General features: G+C 31.1%; 3 protein-coding genes across 3 annotated transcripts in view; 2 read left to right on the forward strand and 1 right to left on the reverse strand.

Annotated features, from left to right (window-relative positions):
- Positions 1-16,575, reverse strand: part of LOC115890635 (nucleoside diphosphate kinase 7-like) — an 82,182-nt gene that overhangs the window by 61,256 nt on the left and 4,351 nt on the right. The gene's annotated exons all lie outside the window — the stretch shown is intronic.
- Positions 1-16,575, forward strand: part of LOC115890637 (RYamide neuropeptides-like) — a 67,057-nt gene that overhangs the window by 37,788 nt on the left and 12,694 nt on the right. The window lies entirely within an intron of this gene.
- LOC115890636 lies at positions 12,277-13,252 on the forward strand. The gene is made up of 2 exons (XM_030910930.1): positions 12,277-12,617; positions 12,888-13,252. The coding sequence occupies exons 1-2, from the start codon at positions 12,298-12,300 to the stop codon at positions 13,120-13,122; spliced, it is 555 nt and encodes a 184-aa protein (XP_030766790.1). The 5' UTR covers positions 12,277-12,297; the 3' UTR covers positions 13,123-13,252.

Consider the following 16,575-nt stretch of genomic DNA (forward strand, 5'->3'; position numbering starts at 1 on the left):
TTTTTAAAAAATCTTAAAATATGTAAAAAACAAGATAAAACATACGGCGTTTTTTCGGAAACTTGACCGTTTTTTAAATAAAAAATATTGTAATATTTGAGGGGTGGTTTCACCCCCTTGGAACTGGAATTTCGATAAATCCCTTCTTATCGAACCTCTACACCCTAGAATCAACCTGTATGCCAAAATTGAGCTTCTTACGTTGAGCGGTTTGAGCAGGATCGTGATTAATCAGTGAGTCAGTCACTTAAGGATTTTATATATTAGTATAGATTATGTTTTTTAACTTAAAACTTAAAAAAATTCCAAAATTTTTTTCAAAAAAATCCAAATTTCAAAAAAAAATTTGTTGCAAAAAAAACTCATAGGCATGTTTCTGAGGCCGAAGTAAGTAAGTAAAATACTTGCATTTATTTCTGGGACACCCTGTATAATAACACATTTACATACATGTCATAAATTAGCCATACAGCCATTTTACAAACGAGTAGTAAAACTAAAGGTAAATTTACTACAATAATCTGTGGAAAGAAATAAACCGCAATATTGTTATTAAATTCACAAATTATTTTTTTTTCAATGTAGATTCCAACCATAAATATACAGGGTGAGTTTCCTACGATGTTCTCTATGGGTATCTCGGAAACTACTAGAGATAGAGAGTCGATTAAATGGGTAAAGAATTGCAGTTTTGTGGGGTCATAAATATGCGCCTTTCAGATTTTTGAAAAAGTTCGTGGCTTACTAGTTCCACCTCTTTCTATCCCTGAGTCTACATAATTTTTAGCATTTCTTTCATTGTGGGGGGAGGGGAGTGGTGTGTCATAATGAAAGTCAAGTTGGAACATGTGTTGGAACCACTCTATTAATGTGCGAGTATCTAAATTTAAATTTTCTAAAGCTGCGTATAAATATGTCGAGACGAGTGCGAGAGACACCCGAGACGAGTCAACCTCAAGCGGATTTGAGGTTGACTCGTCATATTTGGACGGGGTCTGAGCTTCGAGCCGAGCCTATGCCCAGCCGGACGGCGTTGTCTCCGTTTTTTTCCGGAGCCTTTGGCGAACCATCAAAAGGATTGGGGCGTCTATTTAACCAGTGGCGTATACACCGCGGCTCCGCGGAACAAGTGCCTCGAGTCTCAAGGGGCTCGGATTCCACATCCCATTTTTATATAAAAATAAATATTCTTTCCTTTATTTGTAATAATGTTAATAATGCATCCTAACTAGAAAGATGCAATTTGTCTTCTCTAAAATAGTATAGGTAAGTTAGCCAAAGTAGGTAAATCTCATATATACAAAGATTTATTATTGATTTCTTTTTAAAAAACATGAAAATTTTATGAAAAATGAATAAACGTAATGAACTTTTCGTCGAGTTATTAACGGCTCAAACGTAAATTATGCGCTTTTTCTGCTGAACGGAATTAAAGATGTGAAACAAGCTTCTTTACATATAGGATACATAGAAGATAAGAGAGGCAAATCGAGAGTGTTGAAAAAGGTGGCCATGCTCTCAGAAGTTCCTTACGGTACTCTCATAAATAAAGGGAATCGACAAAGAAAGGAACGATTCGATATAGAAAAATCCAGAAATTTGAACTATCCAGACTACTAAGAAACTTAATTTATGGCAAATATGAAAATAATAAAGTTCCCGCCATAGATATAATTAAAAAAAAACTCTCTGAGCTTTAAAAAAACCCTGTTCAGAAAGCACATTACGGCGAAGGTTTAAAAAACTGCATGGGAATTAGATTTAAAATTATATACATAATAATATTTTAAAAATTATTAATAAGCGTGCTGCAATGATGGAAAGCCATAGAATGATAATGTGGCGAATGGAATACCTTGAAAAAATATACAACTTTAGAAATGAAGAAATGCAGATATATTATTTACAATATTTGTTCCAGGTTAGTTATTGGCACTTAAATGTAGATTTAAATTAATAATTTAAATCTTAATTACATAAATTTCTAATTTTTTAAGTAAATAAAGTCGAATTAGGTCTTATCTTACAGCGCTTTCAAATGGAACGGAGCGTCCGCGACTTCGAGCAAGTACCATGAGCTTATATGAACAATTTCATTTGGGTTGCGTATGCTCCGTCCGGATGAGCTATCTTGAAAAAACATCCGTGCGGACGCTCTGCGCGTACGGTCCGCTCCATCTGAAAGCGCTGTTACTCTATTTAAAAATTTTATAGATATACAAACCACATACAAAATATATTATTGAATGAAATAATTAAAGACTCAAAAAAAACGGCACTGGCAGAAGGCTTCGCCGCCGCCGCTGCCGTGCCGTTATCTCCAGGTATCTCAGTCGGCGTTCTCCAGTTTTTTTTTAATGTAAACAGTCCTTTAATTTATCTGGCTTCTTTTTTTACCTATTTTGAAATTAAACAAACATATACAGGGTGTTTCAAAAAACATGTTCCATCTCTCGTGGAGAAGTTCCTCACGTAAAAATAAGATTTATTTTTTATATCAACCAATCCAATTCTGCTTTGATTCGTAGCTACAGGGGGTTAAAATAGGGTTTCTAACCGTCCTCTATTCCAGAAACAGTCCTCTTTTTGATCTGATTGTCCTCTTTTCTCTCACGTATTGAAAACTTTGTTGCATACCAACTTCAAAATATAAAAAATATTCGTTTATCGCCAGAATGCTTTAAAGAATTGTTAATCTGTGTCTTTTATGTAATTTTATGTTTACTTACTGTTAGTTTATGTCTTGAAAAAAAGTTTGTTGACAATGGTTTGCTTTATTTTAATAAGTTTTGAGTATAAATATTTTTGTGTATTTTAAATATTTATCGCATACCGTTTATATAACTTTTTGGTAAATTCTCGACATTTGAGCGACGTTTCAAAAATGTTTCGCCTGTGCCTTTTTTTATCCTCTCGCCCCTATTTTTTATTTTCAAAGTTGCCAACCCTAGGTTAAGTGTTTTATCATTTTCTTCCAAGTGCTTTTAGTAATTTGAGATCGTTTGATGACTGATTTAGTTCTGATCCGGGTAGTTTTTTGTATAAAACAGTGCCACCATCGTCGATTTTTTTCGTTAAATGCGAATAAGAAAATATCCTGATTATATTCTGGCCCTATCCCTTATTATTTTTATTTACAAGCGATCTTAAGTTTATAACATATACATATATTTTATTTAATTGTTAACATTAGGGTAGTTTTACCAATTGTGTATGTGTGGAATTCCACTGATATGTGTTTTAAGTTGTTTGTTAAATTTTTAAAATTTTTTGATTGTATTTTGCTCTCTTAACTTTGTAGTGTCCTGAAGATGCAAATAAATTTTGCGAAACGTCGACAAATTTAAAACAAAGGACTTCTGTTGATTTTTTTCGATCCTAATCCAATTAAAAAACACATTATACTTAAATTTATTAATTAATTTTTTAAAATATTGAATGGTATCGAATAATACTTTAATATATTTATCAATATTTTAAAGTATCGATACTTTATATTCAATACAACCGATACCAAAATATCGATACTGCCTCAGTATCGCACAGCCCTATGAAGAATTTTGTGGGTTCGCCAAAGGCTCCACTGAAAATGGATAGCCGCGAGACAACGCCGTTCGACTGGGCAGGGACTCTGCTCGAGGCTAAATCGCTCGGCTCGAGGCTATAATATGACGAATTCCGCTAGAGGTTGACTCGTCTCGTCCTCGTCTCGGCATATTAGTACGCCTTTTGGAAAGAATTTGCTATAGCCTCGTTTCATACTCGTTTCGGGTTTGTCTCGTACTTGCCTCGGCATATTTATACGCGGCTTAACATGTCTTGAAACCCGTTCTCTAAAAAACGTAAGTAACGTTCACCAGTCAACGTATCCTCGAAACTGTATGACCAAGAAAAGTAGAACCAATAATCACGCTTTTCTTCATTTGAAAAATTCATATTTACAATTTTTGTTTATTTTAATTTACAAAGTTTGGATGTGACAATTTCACATTTCTGAAAGCAACGACGACTGAACTTGTTTCCATGGCTAACTAAGTGAAATTAGTCAAGAAAGATAAGAATTGGCTATAACTCAATAATTTTGCGAAAAAAAAAACATATTATAGCTTATATCGCTGAAAAGCTTAAAAAATGGCGCTTTTTATGAAGTCGTGACCAACTATGGTTTCCGTTTAAAAAAAAACATATTTATGTGTCAAAAATGACAGGCTTTAGAAAAAATCGGAAAATACAAACTCACTAGGGATGTGATTATCTGCAACTTTTATCTGAAAACTTTTTGTCTAAAATAGATTATAATGGAATTAGGGACAATATTTAAAATATTCAAAATTTGTTTTTTTTTCGAAAAAAAGCCACGAACTTTTTCAAAAATCTGAAAGGCGCGTATTTATGAACCCACAAAACTGCAATTCTTTCCCCATTTAACCGACTCTCTATCTCCAGTAGTTTCCGAGATACCCATAGAGAACATCGTAGGAAACTCACCTATGAAAATATATGAAGCTATATGAAAATATTTTAATATTAACTATAATTTAATCTTTGTTATATTTCGACACAATAATCAAATACTTGGACACCACCATAAATACATCTTAAAACGTTAAAAAATAACCACATTTTCGGCCGCCAACAACCTTTAAAATATTTAATAAAATTTTTAACGGGCTCAAAAAGCCCTAATAAAACTCCTAATAAACATTAATAGGACGTATGGACGTAAGGTCGTTGGGATTTTATAATAAATTTTCGGTTTAATGATCAACCACTTTACGGTAAGAGGTATGTGTGTGTGTGTCGGATACAGTGTTCGGATTTGTCCGGGCCAAAAAGAACTTTACGATGGTCGTAAAAGGCACGATCCTCAATTTTAAGCGGGATTGGTGTTTGACAAAGCAATGATCGTAGTAATCTTTTTAAATGGTTATAAGTAAGTAAATATAGTCTGGTCTGCCCTTTGAATAAAAAGATTAAGGAAGGAGTATTATAATAGTTGCGAGTATAATAACACAGTTTAAAGAATATAAATATATACAGTTGGCTCACTCTAAGGAATTCTATTGTTATTTTGACTAGCGATGGGAACTATCGAATGAATTAGACTATCGAATGGTTAATGAATGAATGATTTCAACTATCGAATGGTTTTATTCGAATAAAATCATTCATTCATTTGTATACTAAAGCATATGTGACAACCTCGCCGTGCGACTAAATGGTTATCGTTGAGTCACGACTATCGAATGCTTTTGATAAATGAAATTTAGTATTCGTTTGATTTTTGTATGCGTCAGTGCATTATTAGTTCTTCCAAATTATTATAACTTCGCCGTATAAATACTGTGCTATTTTTGCGTTTATTAAAATAGTTAAAATACTAAAATAGTAGTTATTTTTTAATTTTATTTATTGACGATTGTGTGCATGTGCAGGTGGTCAAAATTTTTCCGAAAATTTGTGTGGTTTTCCGTAGTCCGATCTTTCGATTATTTAATTTTATATGGTATATGGCTATTTTTTAATAGGAACTTTTGAGAAGTAGCAATTTTTAAGAGAGATGAGATGAACTTACAATTAATTTTAAAAATACATATTGGTATTTTAGATGTTTTAATAATATGAATTAGTTGAACTTAATAATCATATTTAAGTAATGTGGTTAAGTAAATGGGGTTATCGAACTCAAACTATGGGGTGAGAAAATTAAAATGAAAGTTTTACACGTGCCAATTTTAAAAAAAAGTTAACGATGTTTGTATTTTGTTTATGCTAATTCTCTTACATGTAGTTTTTTGCGAAGAAATATTTCATTTATTTTTTAAAGTAAATGCCAGTAAAAGTAATATAATTAATTAATATAATTTTTAAATAGAGATATAAAGCACCTAATATAAATAATTTTGATTTCTAATTTTTTATTTATATTTTCGTTCCATTACACTGCATGCTTAGAAAATTAATAAATGTTTATATTTCATGATTTTAAAATTTGTTGTTAATATAACAAATTAGTTCTGTAATTATTATTATTTAACAAACCAACGTTGCCAAAAAATTTAAAGACTATATTATTTTTAAATAGGATCTAATATAAATAATTTTGACATCTAATTTGTTGTTTATATTTTGCTACTACTTAAAAAAATATTGATATTAAATCATTTTAAATTTTGTTGTTAATAGGTATAACAAATTATTACTGTTATTATTATTTATTAAACCAGTCTTTGCTTAAAAACATTAAAAATCACTTTCATGTTCTTACATCCAAAATAACAAGTATTATTGCAGTGTAACAACAGAATATTAATAAAAAAAAATGCAGAATATATAGACATACTATCCCTAACTAACTAAAGCCAAACAATAATATTCTTTGCTAATATCAACTAATGCCAAAATATGGCAACAGCGCCCTTCATAATGTATTTTCTGTGTAAATACTAGCACCTCAATAAAAAAAATAATGTGTCCTTATCTATATCTGACTCCGCAAAAAATCAAAGATGCCGGCTTCTTTCATAGCATTGCCACCGACTGCTGTCGGGTTTCTCGGAAAGAAACCTACGTCGCCGGGCGACAACTAAAATTCAGTTAATATTTTATTATAATCGATCCTGACGAATAAATGAATTTCATAAATGAATGAATTGTATAAATGAATGGTTTTTGCTGCCGAATTACTAGAATACAATATTTCAAGGCAGATGACGGATCTATTCGATAATTTTTATTCGAATAGTTTTCAACGAATGTTTTCTTACTAACTATCGAATTATTCGAATGAATTGCAACTATCGAATGTTTCGATAGTATTCATTCGATAGTTCCCACTACTAATTTTGACTTCAAAGGCGGCCCTTCAAGGCGACCCTTCGAGGTGACAAAAAATTTGTACGTTTACCGGGTGCAGCGGAAGTGCTATTTTATCAGTCAGAACGCCGGCCGTATACGAGGGATCAACTAAAAATACTAAGGAATTTTAATATAGCAAGTAGAAAAATAAAAATACAGTACTAGTTTTATTGATTGACAGTTTTAGGCGTCTTTAATAATTGATCAATATTTATTTACTTTCTTCTTCTTATTATTTAATAGCATATCTCTGTAGCAAATTCTAATACGGTTATGATAATGTTCTGGTGTATAATTTTCATATCTGTGGGATCTTATAAATCCTAAGGCACTTGTGAAGGGTACACAAACGCATTTCAAATACATCTGAAAGTCAACCTTAAAGGTCGTTTAAGGTCTCACAACAAGGTTCTTTCTGGAATCACTCAAGGAGGTTTGAAAGCCACATATGTCAAGGTCAAGCGAACTGCGCATGTGGAGGAGCCCAATCGGCTAATATCTCCTACTGAAACCATAATATATACATATGAAAAATGTATTCTAAATATTTATTTAGAATACATTTTCTATGTTTATAATAAGTTATTTTTTTTTAATATATATAATAATATATTTGCATATTTCTTAAATTATAGCATGTTTTGCTTTATAGATATTTGCATTTTACTTTAATTACCTACCTGGAAAGCCCAAATTTTATAGTATGGTATTAAAAGTACCTTTGCATACAACTTGTGTTCCCATTGTCATTTTTTTTGGATTTTTTTCTACATTTTATGGTTATCATGAACAGTAATTATGACTGTTAGTAGTTAATTATGTAATAAATTTTAATGTTTGATAAAATTTAGTAAAAACTGAAAAAAAAATTGACAATGGCAAGACAAGTTGTATACAAGTACCTTTTGGTACCTAAATACACGGGAATATCGATAACGGCCACATGGAAACAGGCATTTAAAAATGGGAATACGATATAAAAGTCCATGCGTAATTTGAATTAAAAAACGCTTTCCGGAACATTTATCCATTTCTGGATACTCATCGGTTTTCTCATGTGCTCGTCAATTGTTATATTTACTGTTACATAAAATTTAGTAAAAACTCTAAAAAAATTGTCAATAGCAGAACAAGTTATATACACATATTTTTACCTGACGATAAAATTTGGACTTTCCAGGTAGGTAGTTAAAGTTAAATACAAACATCTAAAAAGCAAAACATGCTATTTAAAAAAATGCAAATTAAAAAATAATTTAATATGTACTTTGCCAACCGGTAAATACTGGAAAATTCAAAACATAATAGTAAAGTATCTATCTATCTAGTAAAGTAACTATCTCCGAAACTAAAGTTCCAAGAAAATTCGTAATATATCTAGAAATTCATTTACCCACTAGTAGTTATAAAAAGCATTTTTGGTAAACTCTGTCTCTAATAGTTTCTGAAAAATAAAATTAATTTTTTTAAAAATGTCCGATTAAATTTATATCTCCGAAACTAAAGTTCCAAAAAAATTCGTAATATATCTAGAAATTCATTTACCCACTAGTAGTTATAAAAAGCATTTTTGGTAAACTCTGTCTCTAATAGTTTCTGAAAAATAAAATTAATTTTTTTAAAAATGTCCGATTAAATGTATATCTCCGAAACTAAAGTTCCTTAGGTAGCTGTTATCGAAATTTAACATTTACTCTTCATTTTCACAAATTGTGAAATATGTCAAAATCCTTAGATTTTAGGTTCTAGGCTTCTTTAACAAAACTCACCTTTATTTTTTTCCTAGAATCCGAAAATCAATTAATATATAGGGTGTTTCATTAGAAAAAACACAACTTTGATGTGTATTTTTTTGGGGGGACACCCTGTATAACTCTATATATTTTACTAAAATGTTTTCAGTTAACCTACATATGCTGCCAAAATCTCATTTCGATATAAAGTACCGTTTTCCTTGGAGCTTCCGTGGCGTATGAGAGGCGCCACACTGTATATTCTAGGATTAAAATTTCTATTTTCTGTGCGTGCACAATACTCCATAATTGAATATTTCCAATCATTACGCGATTTATTCGTACGGAGCAACAATCCCAAATGATTTGCTTTCAGCCTATCCGAAAATCATAGTCAGTTCTAATCAGAATCCATCCTGATTATAATCGACGATTAGTAGTACATTACGATACATTATTTCATAATGCCTTTCAATTAGGCAACCTCAAAACGTCGAGTTGAAATTAAAAAGAAACACACGCCAGATTTTAGTTAATCCATTTCTATGGTTTTATCTTAATTATTGAAGCATTACGGGCTTTTAATATCATATAGCTCATATCAAATAAACCTTTAGTCACGTGATTAAGCTTGACCGGCACAGCGTTGACCTCTCATGCATATTTTCTTTTAATCAAAATATTTTAGGAATCAAAAATAAATTAGTTATAAATATATAAACAGTTATTATTTCCATCAAAAAAACTCACCTCCTTAACAGCACATAAAGGAGATAAAGGGCCATTACTACAGCTTTCCCGTTCAAAATATTCTAATAAAGTTCCGATGAGTTTTTACGGCTATTAAGCTATCTTGTACACTTCGCACTAAAAGAGGTTCTAAAAAGAACAATGTTCGACTGCAAGGTCTACAAATAAAAATTTTTAAGCTTAAAGTATCCAACACAATTCATTTAAACCAAAAACTCGTAATACAAATGTCAAAAGGAATGACAATGTCAGGAAACAAATATATAAATGTGGCCACTTGACATTTTTGACGATGTTTTCATCCAAAGCTGCTCTTACAAAATTGACTATAGTTAGGCGTCACTTTCCGCCGTTCTTAAAACCGTTCATAAAATAAGGCGACAGCAGATGGCAACATTGTGTGTATGCGAGTTGACTAGTGGGACGTAGAACACAACCTAGGAAAGATCGAACCAATGACTAAAGAATATAAGGACATGTAACGCCCCTATACGGGCTGCAGCAGAATTTGTGACCTTTTTTTTGTTTTGGTGGCAAACAATGAGTCGTCATTTGATCACCAGCGACAAATTTAGCTATTTTTAATAGTTTGTGTGTAGTAAACTTTGTATAAACTTTATTACAATGGTGATTAGTTGTTCAGCTTTCAAGTGAAAAAGCAGCAGCGATAAGAAATAGCCAGGAGTTACGTTTCATAGGTAAATAAACAGTCCACTCCAACTTTTTAGCGTTTTCTTATTGAATTCGATAATTATTCTTCAATTTCAATTTACATCTATATGTACTTGATATGTGCTATACGTCGATACTAGTTTTGTACCTTTTGTTAACATTTTAATACGTTTTTTTTCGTAATTAGTTAGGATGATACACCATAGGCGTAGTCAAAACAATTATCAAAAAATATAAATATTGCTTCAAACAGCTAGGTTAAGAAAAATATGTGCCACGGCACTGTTTGGTGACATCGTCACAATTTGCTCTCGGGTGTTATTTGTCCTTGGATTCTTTAGTCATTGGATCGAACAATGTTAGCAGCATCAAGCAGCACAGATTTCTTTATTAGGTGGTAAGTATTTTCAGGTATGCCAATTACTTTATTACTACTATATTTAGTATTTTAATAAAACACGCTTTTAGATGTATCAATTTTTTCAGGAAGAGTAACTTTAACTCTAACTAAAAGGCCTAGCAAGCCGAAACATATATGTAAATTAAAAGTTACTCTCACTAAAAAAATGTTGGTACATCTAAAAGCGTTTTATTAAAATACCTAATAATATTTCAACGATGTTTCACAAGGAACCAACCACAGACCCAGTACTATTTACTTTTGATTGTTCTTTCAGGTTAACAGGGATATGATTCCAATATATGGAGTGTAGAGATGAGGAGAAATATCTCTTATGGGACTTTATTTGAAAAAGTGGTCACAAAAATGAGAAGAATAAGGGTTCACCAAATAACTACAGTGGCGCTAATGACGCATAAACCTAAGAAATGAAAAGTAACCATAGATAACAGAATAAAAGTAACATAACCAAACATTACCCAAAAAAGCTTTGTTTTTATTTTTTTTAATGTAAAACAATTATTTTTATATATTAAGCCCAGTCTATTGCTGCTGAATAAAAATCGATAATTTATTTAATGTGACATCTAAAATAAAATTTTTATATTTTTTTGAAGCCTTCACCTTTGCCTTCACGTCAAATATTTATCTCTTTTGAATCATTTCCTGTTCTAAAAATTTGCGGCGCATATTTTAAATTTGAGGTTTTCCCCCCATTTTTTAATGCACAAAAATATTTCTCCTATATTTATTTTTCCATATTCCAATAGCTGAAATAATCAAGGATACTACCTGGACGAATTCCATTTGCAATATATTTATTATTTCTACTCTCAAATCTTGATACTTTGTTATTTTTTTCTGTAAATTTACTTTGTTGCTCTTAGGAATAGAAATATCAATTAGTAAAACTATTTTCTTTAATTTTACTGTGGTCATTTATTATAATTAGTGGTTTCAATTACATTTTATACTTTTTAATTTACGATCATTCACAATGTTTAAAAAATACAATAATTAAAACTAATAGAATATCCAGCAGCTTGCGGTAGTATGTTGTGTCCATAGAGAAAGCCATTAATTGATTTATGTGTGTTTTGTGTGTTTCATGTTCGTGATTTATATGTGGTTTCCATAATTATTCTTGGCTTCATATTAGACATCCGATGTTGAATTACAATGTACATTTAACTATTACATATAGTCACGCCAATAACTAAAGAATACAAGGACGCATAACGCGCATATAGGCTTGGTGCATTCTCCGCCGGTGCTGCCACCATCGGAGAATATCGTAAACAACTAGTATATACAAATACACGGGTTTAAATAGCGAGTATACGAAAAAATATTATATCGTCGCCCAACTTTGTCGCATTTCGATTCATTTCCAGTTGTCTTGATCCATTTCGGTTTGCCTCGACCTACTTTGATTCTTAAAAGCGCCTGAAAACTACTCGTGAGGAGGGCGTGGAGGGATTTTGTTAGAAAACAATTTTTATTTTAATTCCATTGTTCAAAATACGTTGTGCCATCTATATGAGAAATGTTAAAGGTTATATGTAGAGTGACAGTTCATTGTAAGCCAATCTCTATAATCTATGTTTCATTAGTTTTAGTTTGTTTTTTATTCATCTTTTACTTTGTTTAAATAAATAGTTAAAGCAAAAACTCCAGATTTAGTTTCCACACCCAATAGGTTATGGGCCCAGATAACAGAAGGTGTTTTACACTAGAACGTATTTGTTTGAAAAAGTAAAGAAGTTAAAACGACTAGGACGAACTTTTGCAGAAGATTGTTATAATTTTGTCACAAAATGGCTGAGGTGCAGTTAGCATTTGAAAACTGGCAGGGAGGAGAATTATAATAACTGGAAGTTTGGCATGAGAATGGCTTTAATACACGAAAATCTATGGAAAAGCATCGAAGGTTACCAAGCAGATGACCAATCAAAAGAGTCAGAGAAGAAACGATGTAATGAAAAGGCTTTAGCAAAAATCTGTTTAATGATTAAACCTATAGCTTACACACATGTAAGGTTAGCCAAAACAGCAAAAGAAGCATGGGATAACTTACAGAAGGCTTATGAAGATCAAGGTTTGTCTAGGAGGTTGAGTCTCATACGAAGATTAGTTAGAATTAGATTAGAAAATTATTCTACTATGGAAGCTTATGTAAACGAGACGTTGTCTATAGCACAAAAATTACAGTTGAGGGTTGGAACCTTTGGTGTACATTGTGCAAAATATAAATACTGTTAAAACATTTTACTTTATCATTGATAGCGTTTCGGCTAATGTTAGCATCATCAGCAGATGATTATAAACTAATGATGATTATAAACTAAACTTAGTTTAGTTTATAATCATCTGCTGATGATGCTAACATTGTTAGCGAAACGCGCGTCCAGTGTAAAAGTAAAAGTGTTTTGGTGTATTGTGGTGATTTAGTGTTTTTATTTTGCTGCACAAAAATTAGCTGATATGGCACAACCAGTCGACGATGAATTTTTAGGTGTTATAATGCTAAGTGGATTAACATCTGAATATGATCCGATGGTAATGGCAATTGAAAATTCAAATGTCAAGATCACAAGTGATTTCGTCAAGGCAAGATTGATGCAAGATGACAAGTATGGCAAGGACAATAAGGAAAACATGAGACCGCTTTATTTTCTAAGAAAAAGTTTCAAACAAAGAAGAACATAAAGTGTTTCAAATGTGGATTGTCAGGACATTACAAAAATCAATGTAAGAAGCCAGATGCAGAAGAAAGCAGACACAAGAGTCAAACAGAGACGAAAAATGTAAAAACAGAAAAAGCTTTGCAAACTGTTCTTCAGAGAGAGATGAATCAGAGATATACAACAAAATTGGTATATAAATTCAGGAGCAACGGCTCATATGACATTTCAGAGAGAGTTACTCTACGATTTTCAAGAAAATCAGAATCACAGGTCATTGTAGCGAACAATGAGAAAATGTCATGAAGGCGAAGGAAAAGCTAAAGTAAAACAACAAAGGGTGAGAAAACAATAACAAACATTGTTTACATACCAGGTTTGCGCAAATTTACTATCAGTAAGTAAAATGGTAGAAGGGGCACACAGTAGTATTTAGCTCAGAAGGTTGTCATATTTACGATTCAGAAAATTTCAAAGCTACTGGTGAAATTGTAGTTACAGCAAGCAATAAAAATGGACTCTATAAGTTAGATTTAACTATGGAACAAGCTTATTTAACTAACAGTACAAATTTTCAAGACCTTTGGCATAAAAGACTTGGTCATTTAAATCACTATAGCATGAATTTGTTAAAGAATGGAATGGCTACAGGAGTTGATTACAATTATGAGAAAATGAGTAATGTAGTATTTGTTTACTAGGAAAACAAAGCAGAAAGCCGTTTAACAAAAGAGGAGGTAAGAGCTAAAGAGTTACTTGAGCTAATACACACAGACTTATGTGGTCCGATACCAGAAAAATCTTGGAGTGGTGCAAGATATATCTTTACGTTAATTGATGATTACAGTAGGAAAATTTTGCTTATTTTCTAAAATCTAAATCAGAAGTATTTACAGTATTCAAGGAATTCTTAGTACTAGTTGAAAATCAAACTGGAAAGAGAATAAAGAAAATCAGAAGTGATAATGGAACAGAATACGTAAACTCAACATTTGAAGATTTTTTGAAATCCAAAGGCATAGAACATCAACTTACAGTAAGGTACACTCCAGATCAGAATGGTGTAGCAGAGAGAACAAATCGAACAATTGTAGAGAAAGCAAGGTGTTTATTGCAAGAAGCAAATCTAGATGATAAGATGTGGGCAGAGGCAATAAATACAGCTGTTTATCTCAAAAACAGATCACCCCATAAGGCAGTAAAAGACAAACCTCAGAAGAAAAAATGGACTGAAGAGAAAGTTGATCTAAAACATTTAAAAGTATTTGGTTGTATTGCACAAGCACATGTACCAAGACAAAATTGTCAGCAAAGTAAACAGTATATTTTGTTGGTTATTGTGAACATACAAAAGGCTACAGATTGTTTGACATAGAAAATCCAGGTCAAATCATAAAGTCCAGAGATGTAGTATTTTTTGAAAATCAGTTTAACCAAAAACAGTCTGAAAGAAGAAAGAAAAGAAACAGAGTTTATAAAAGAAGAATTTATAGAAATTGAAGATCAAAATGAAGTTGAAGATCAGAATGATGAAGAATCAGAAGAAGAAATTATTCAACAAAAGAAGATCCGAGAGAAACAAGAAGACAAAAGAATATGAAGATTACATTCTTTACCATAGTGAATTATTGACAGATCCGTGTAGTTTTCAGGAAGCTATGAAAAGTAGTGAAAAGTTAAAGTGGAAAGAAGCAATGGATGAAGAATACCAATCATTAGTGAAAAACAAAGTTTGGGAACTAGTTGAAAGACCAAAAGACAGAAAAATAGTACAGTGCAAATGGGTTTTTACAGTGAAAAATGACGTTAATGGTTAAGGATATGAAATAAATAACAAGGTATGTTTGTTGAAAAAGTCAATCTATGGTTTGAAGCAGTCCTCTAGGATGTGGAATAAACAAGTAGAAAAATTATTACAAAAATTAGGTTATAAAATATCATTGTATGAACCTTGTGTATTTTATAAGAAAATTTCTAATAGTATTGTTATAATAGCTTTATATGTAGATGATTTTATTATTTTTTCAAATAATAATGAAGAAAAGAATTTATTAATAAAGGTTTTATCAGAAAATTTTAAAATTAAAGATCTTGGTGAAATTAAGAAATGTTTAGGTTTAAATATAACAAGAGATAATATTAAACATGAAATAAGAATTAATCAAAAAGATTATATTTTGAAGTTATTAGATAAGTTTTCTATGGCAGAAGCAAAAACAGTTTCAACACCAATTGAAGCTAATTTAAAACTTGAAAAAGGTTTAACTTGTGATGAAACAATTCCTTTTCGATGTTTAATAGGCTCTTTAATGTTTTTAGCAGTAAATACTAGACCAGATATAGCATTCGCTGTAAGTTTCATGAGTCAATTTAATAATTGTTATGAAAGTATTCATTTTAAACATGCTAAGAGAATTTTAAAATATTTAAAAGGAACAATAAATAAAGAGTTAACTTTTAAGAAAGATTCTATATCAGTTTCCGCATACACAGATGCAGATTGGGGTAACGATATAAATGATGCTAAATCATATACAGGTTTTATTTTTAAACTTGGTAAAAGTAGTTTTTCTTGGGAAGCTAAGAAACAGCATTCGGTAGCGCTTTCAAGCACAGAAGCTGAATATGTAGCTATTTCACAAGCAGCTAAAGAGGCAATTTTTATTAAAGGTTTCCTAAAAGAACTTTTAGATCACTCTGATACAATTATTATGTATAACGATAATCAAAGTGCTCACAAGTTAGTATCAAATCCTGTATTTCATAACAGAACAAAACACATAAATGTAAAGTATCATTTTATTAGAGAAAATGTAGAAAAAGGTGACATAGATTTAAAGTACATTCCAACTAATGAAATGATAGCTGATGTGTTAACTAAAGGTTTACAGAGTTCAAAACATAATTATTTTATTCAGAATATGGGACTAGAATAATAAATATATGGACAACGATTTGTGAACGATTGAATTAAGGGGAGCTGTTAGAAAACAATTTTTATTTTAATTCCATTGTTCAAAATACGTTGCGCCATCTATATGAGAAATGTTAAAGGTTATATGTAGAGTGACAGTTCATTGTAAGCCAATCTCTATAATCTATGTTTCATTAGTTTTAGTTTGTTTTTTATTCATCTTTTACTTTGTTTAAATAAATAGTTAAAGCAAAAACTCCAGATTTAGTTTCCACACCCAATAGATTTTTAGACGTTTCCTATTTCAATTCGTTTCCTATTTCACAAAACGTTGTACTCGAGGCAAAGGACGTTTTTTCATAAATCTCAGTGAAATAAGTAAATCTAGACGATTCTTAAAAAGCTGTTATTACGATGATATTTCGTTAATTACATCTCGTTTCATGTTTATGTAAGTATCTTTTATTGACCTGATGTCAATAAAAAATACATTTAGCATGGTTTGATATAAATCCATTCAAAAATAAGAAATACACACACCGGAAAAATCTAGGGATATCATTT

The sequence above is a fragment of the Sitophilus oryzae genome, unplaced genomic scaffold, assembly GCF_002938485.1.
Source record: "Sitophilus oryzae breed Bouriz unplaced genomic scaffold, Soryzae_2.0 scaffold_907_pilon_pilon, whole genome shotgun sequence".
Taxonomy (NCBI): Eukaryota; Metazoa; Arthropoda; class Insecta; order Coleoptera; family Curculionidae; genus Sitophilus; species Sitophilus oryzae.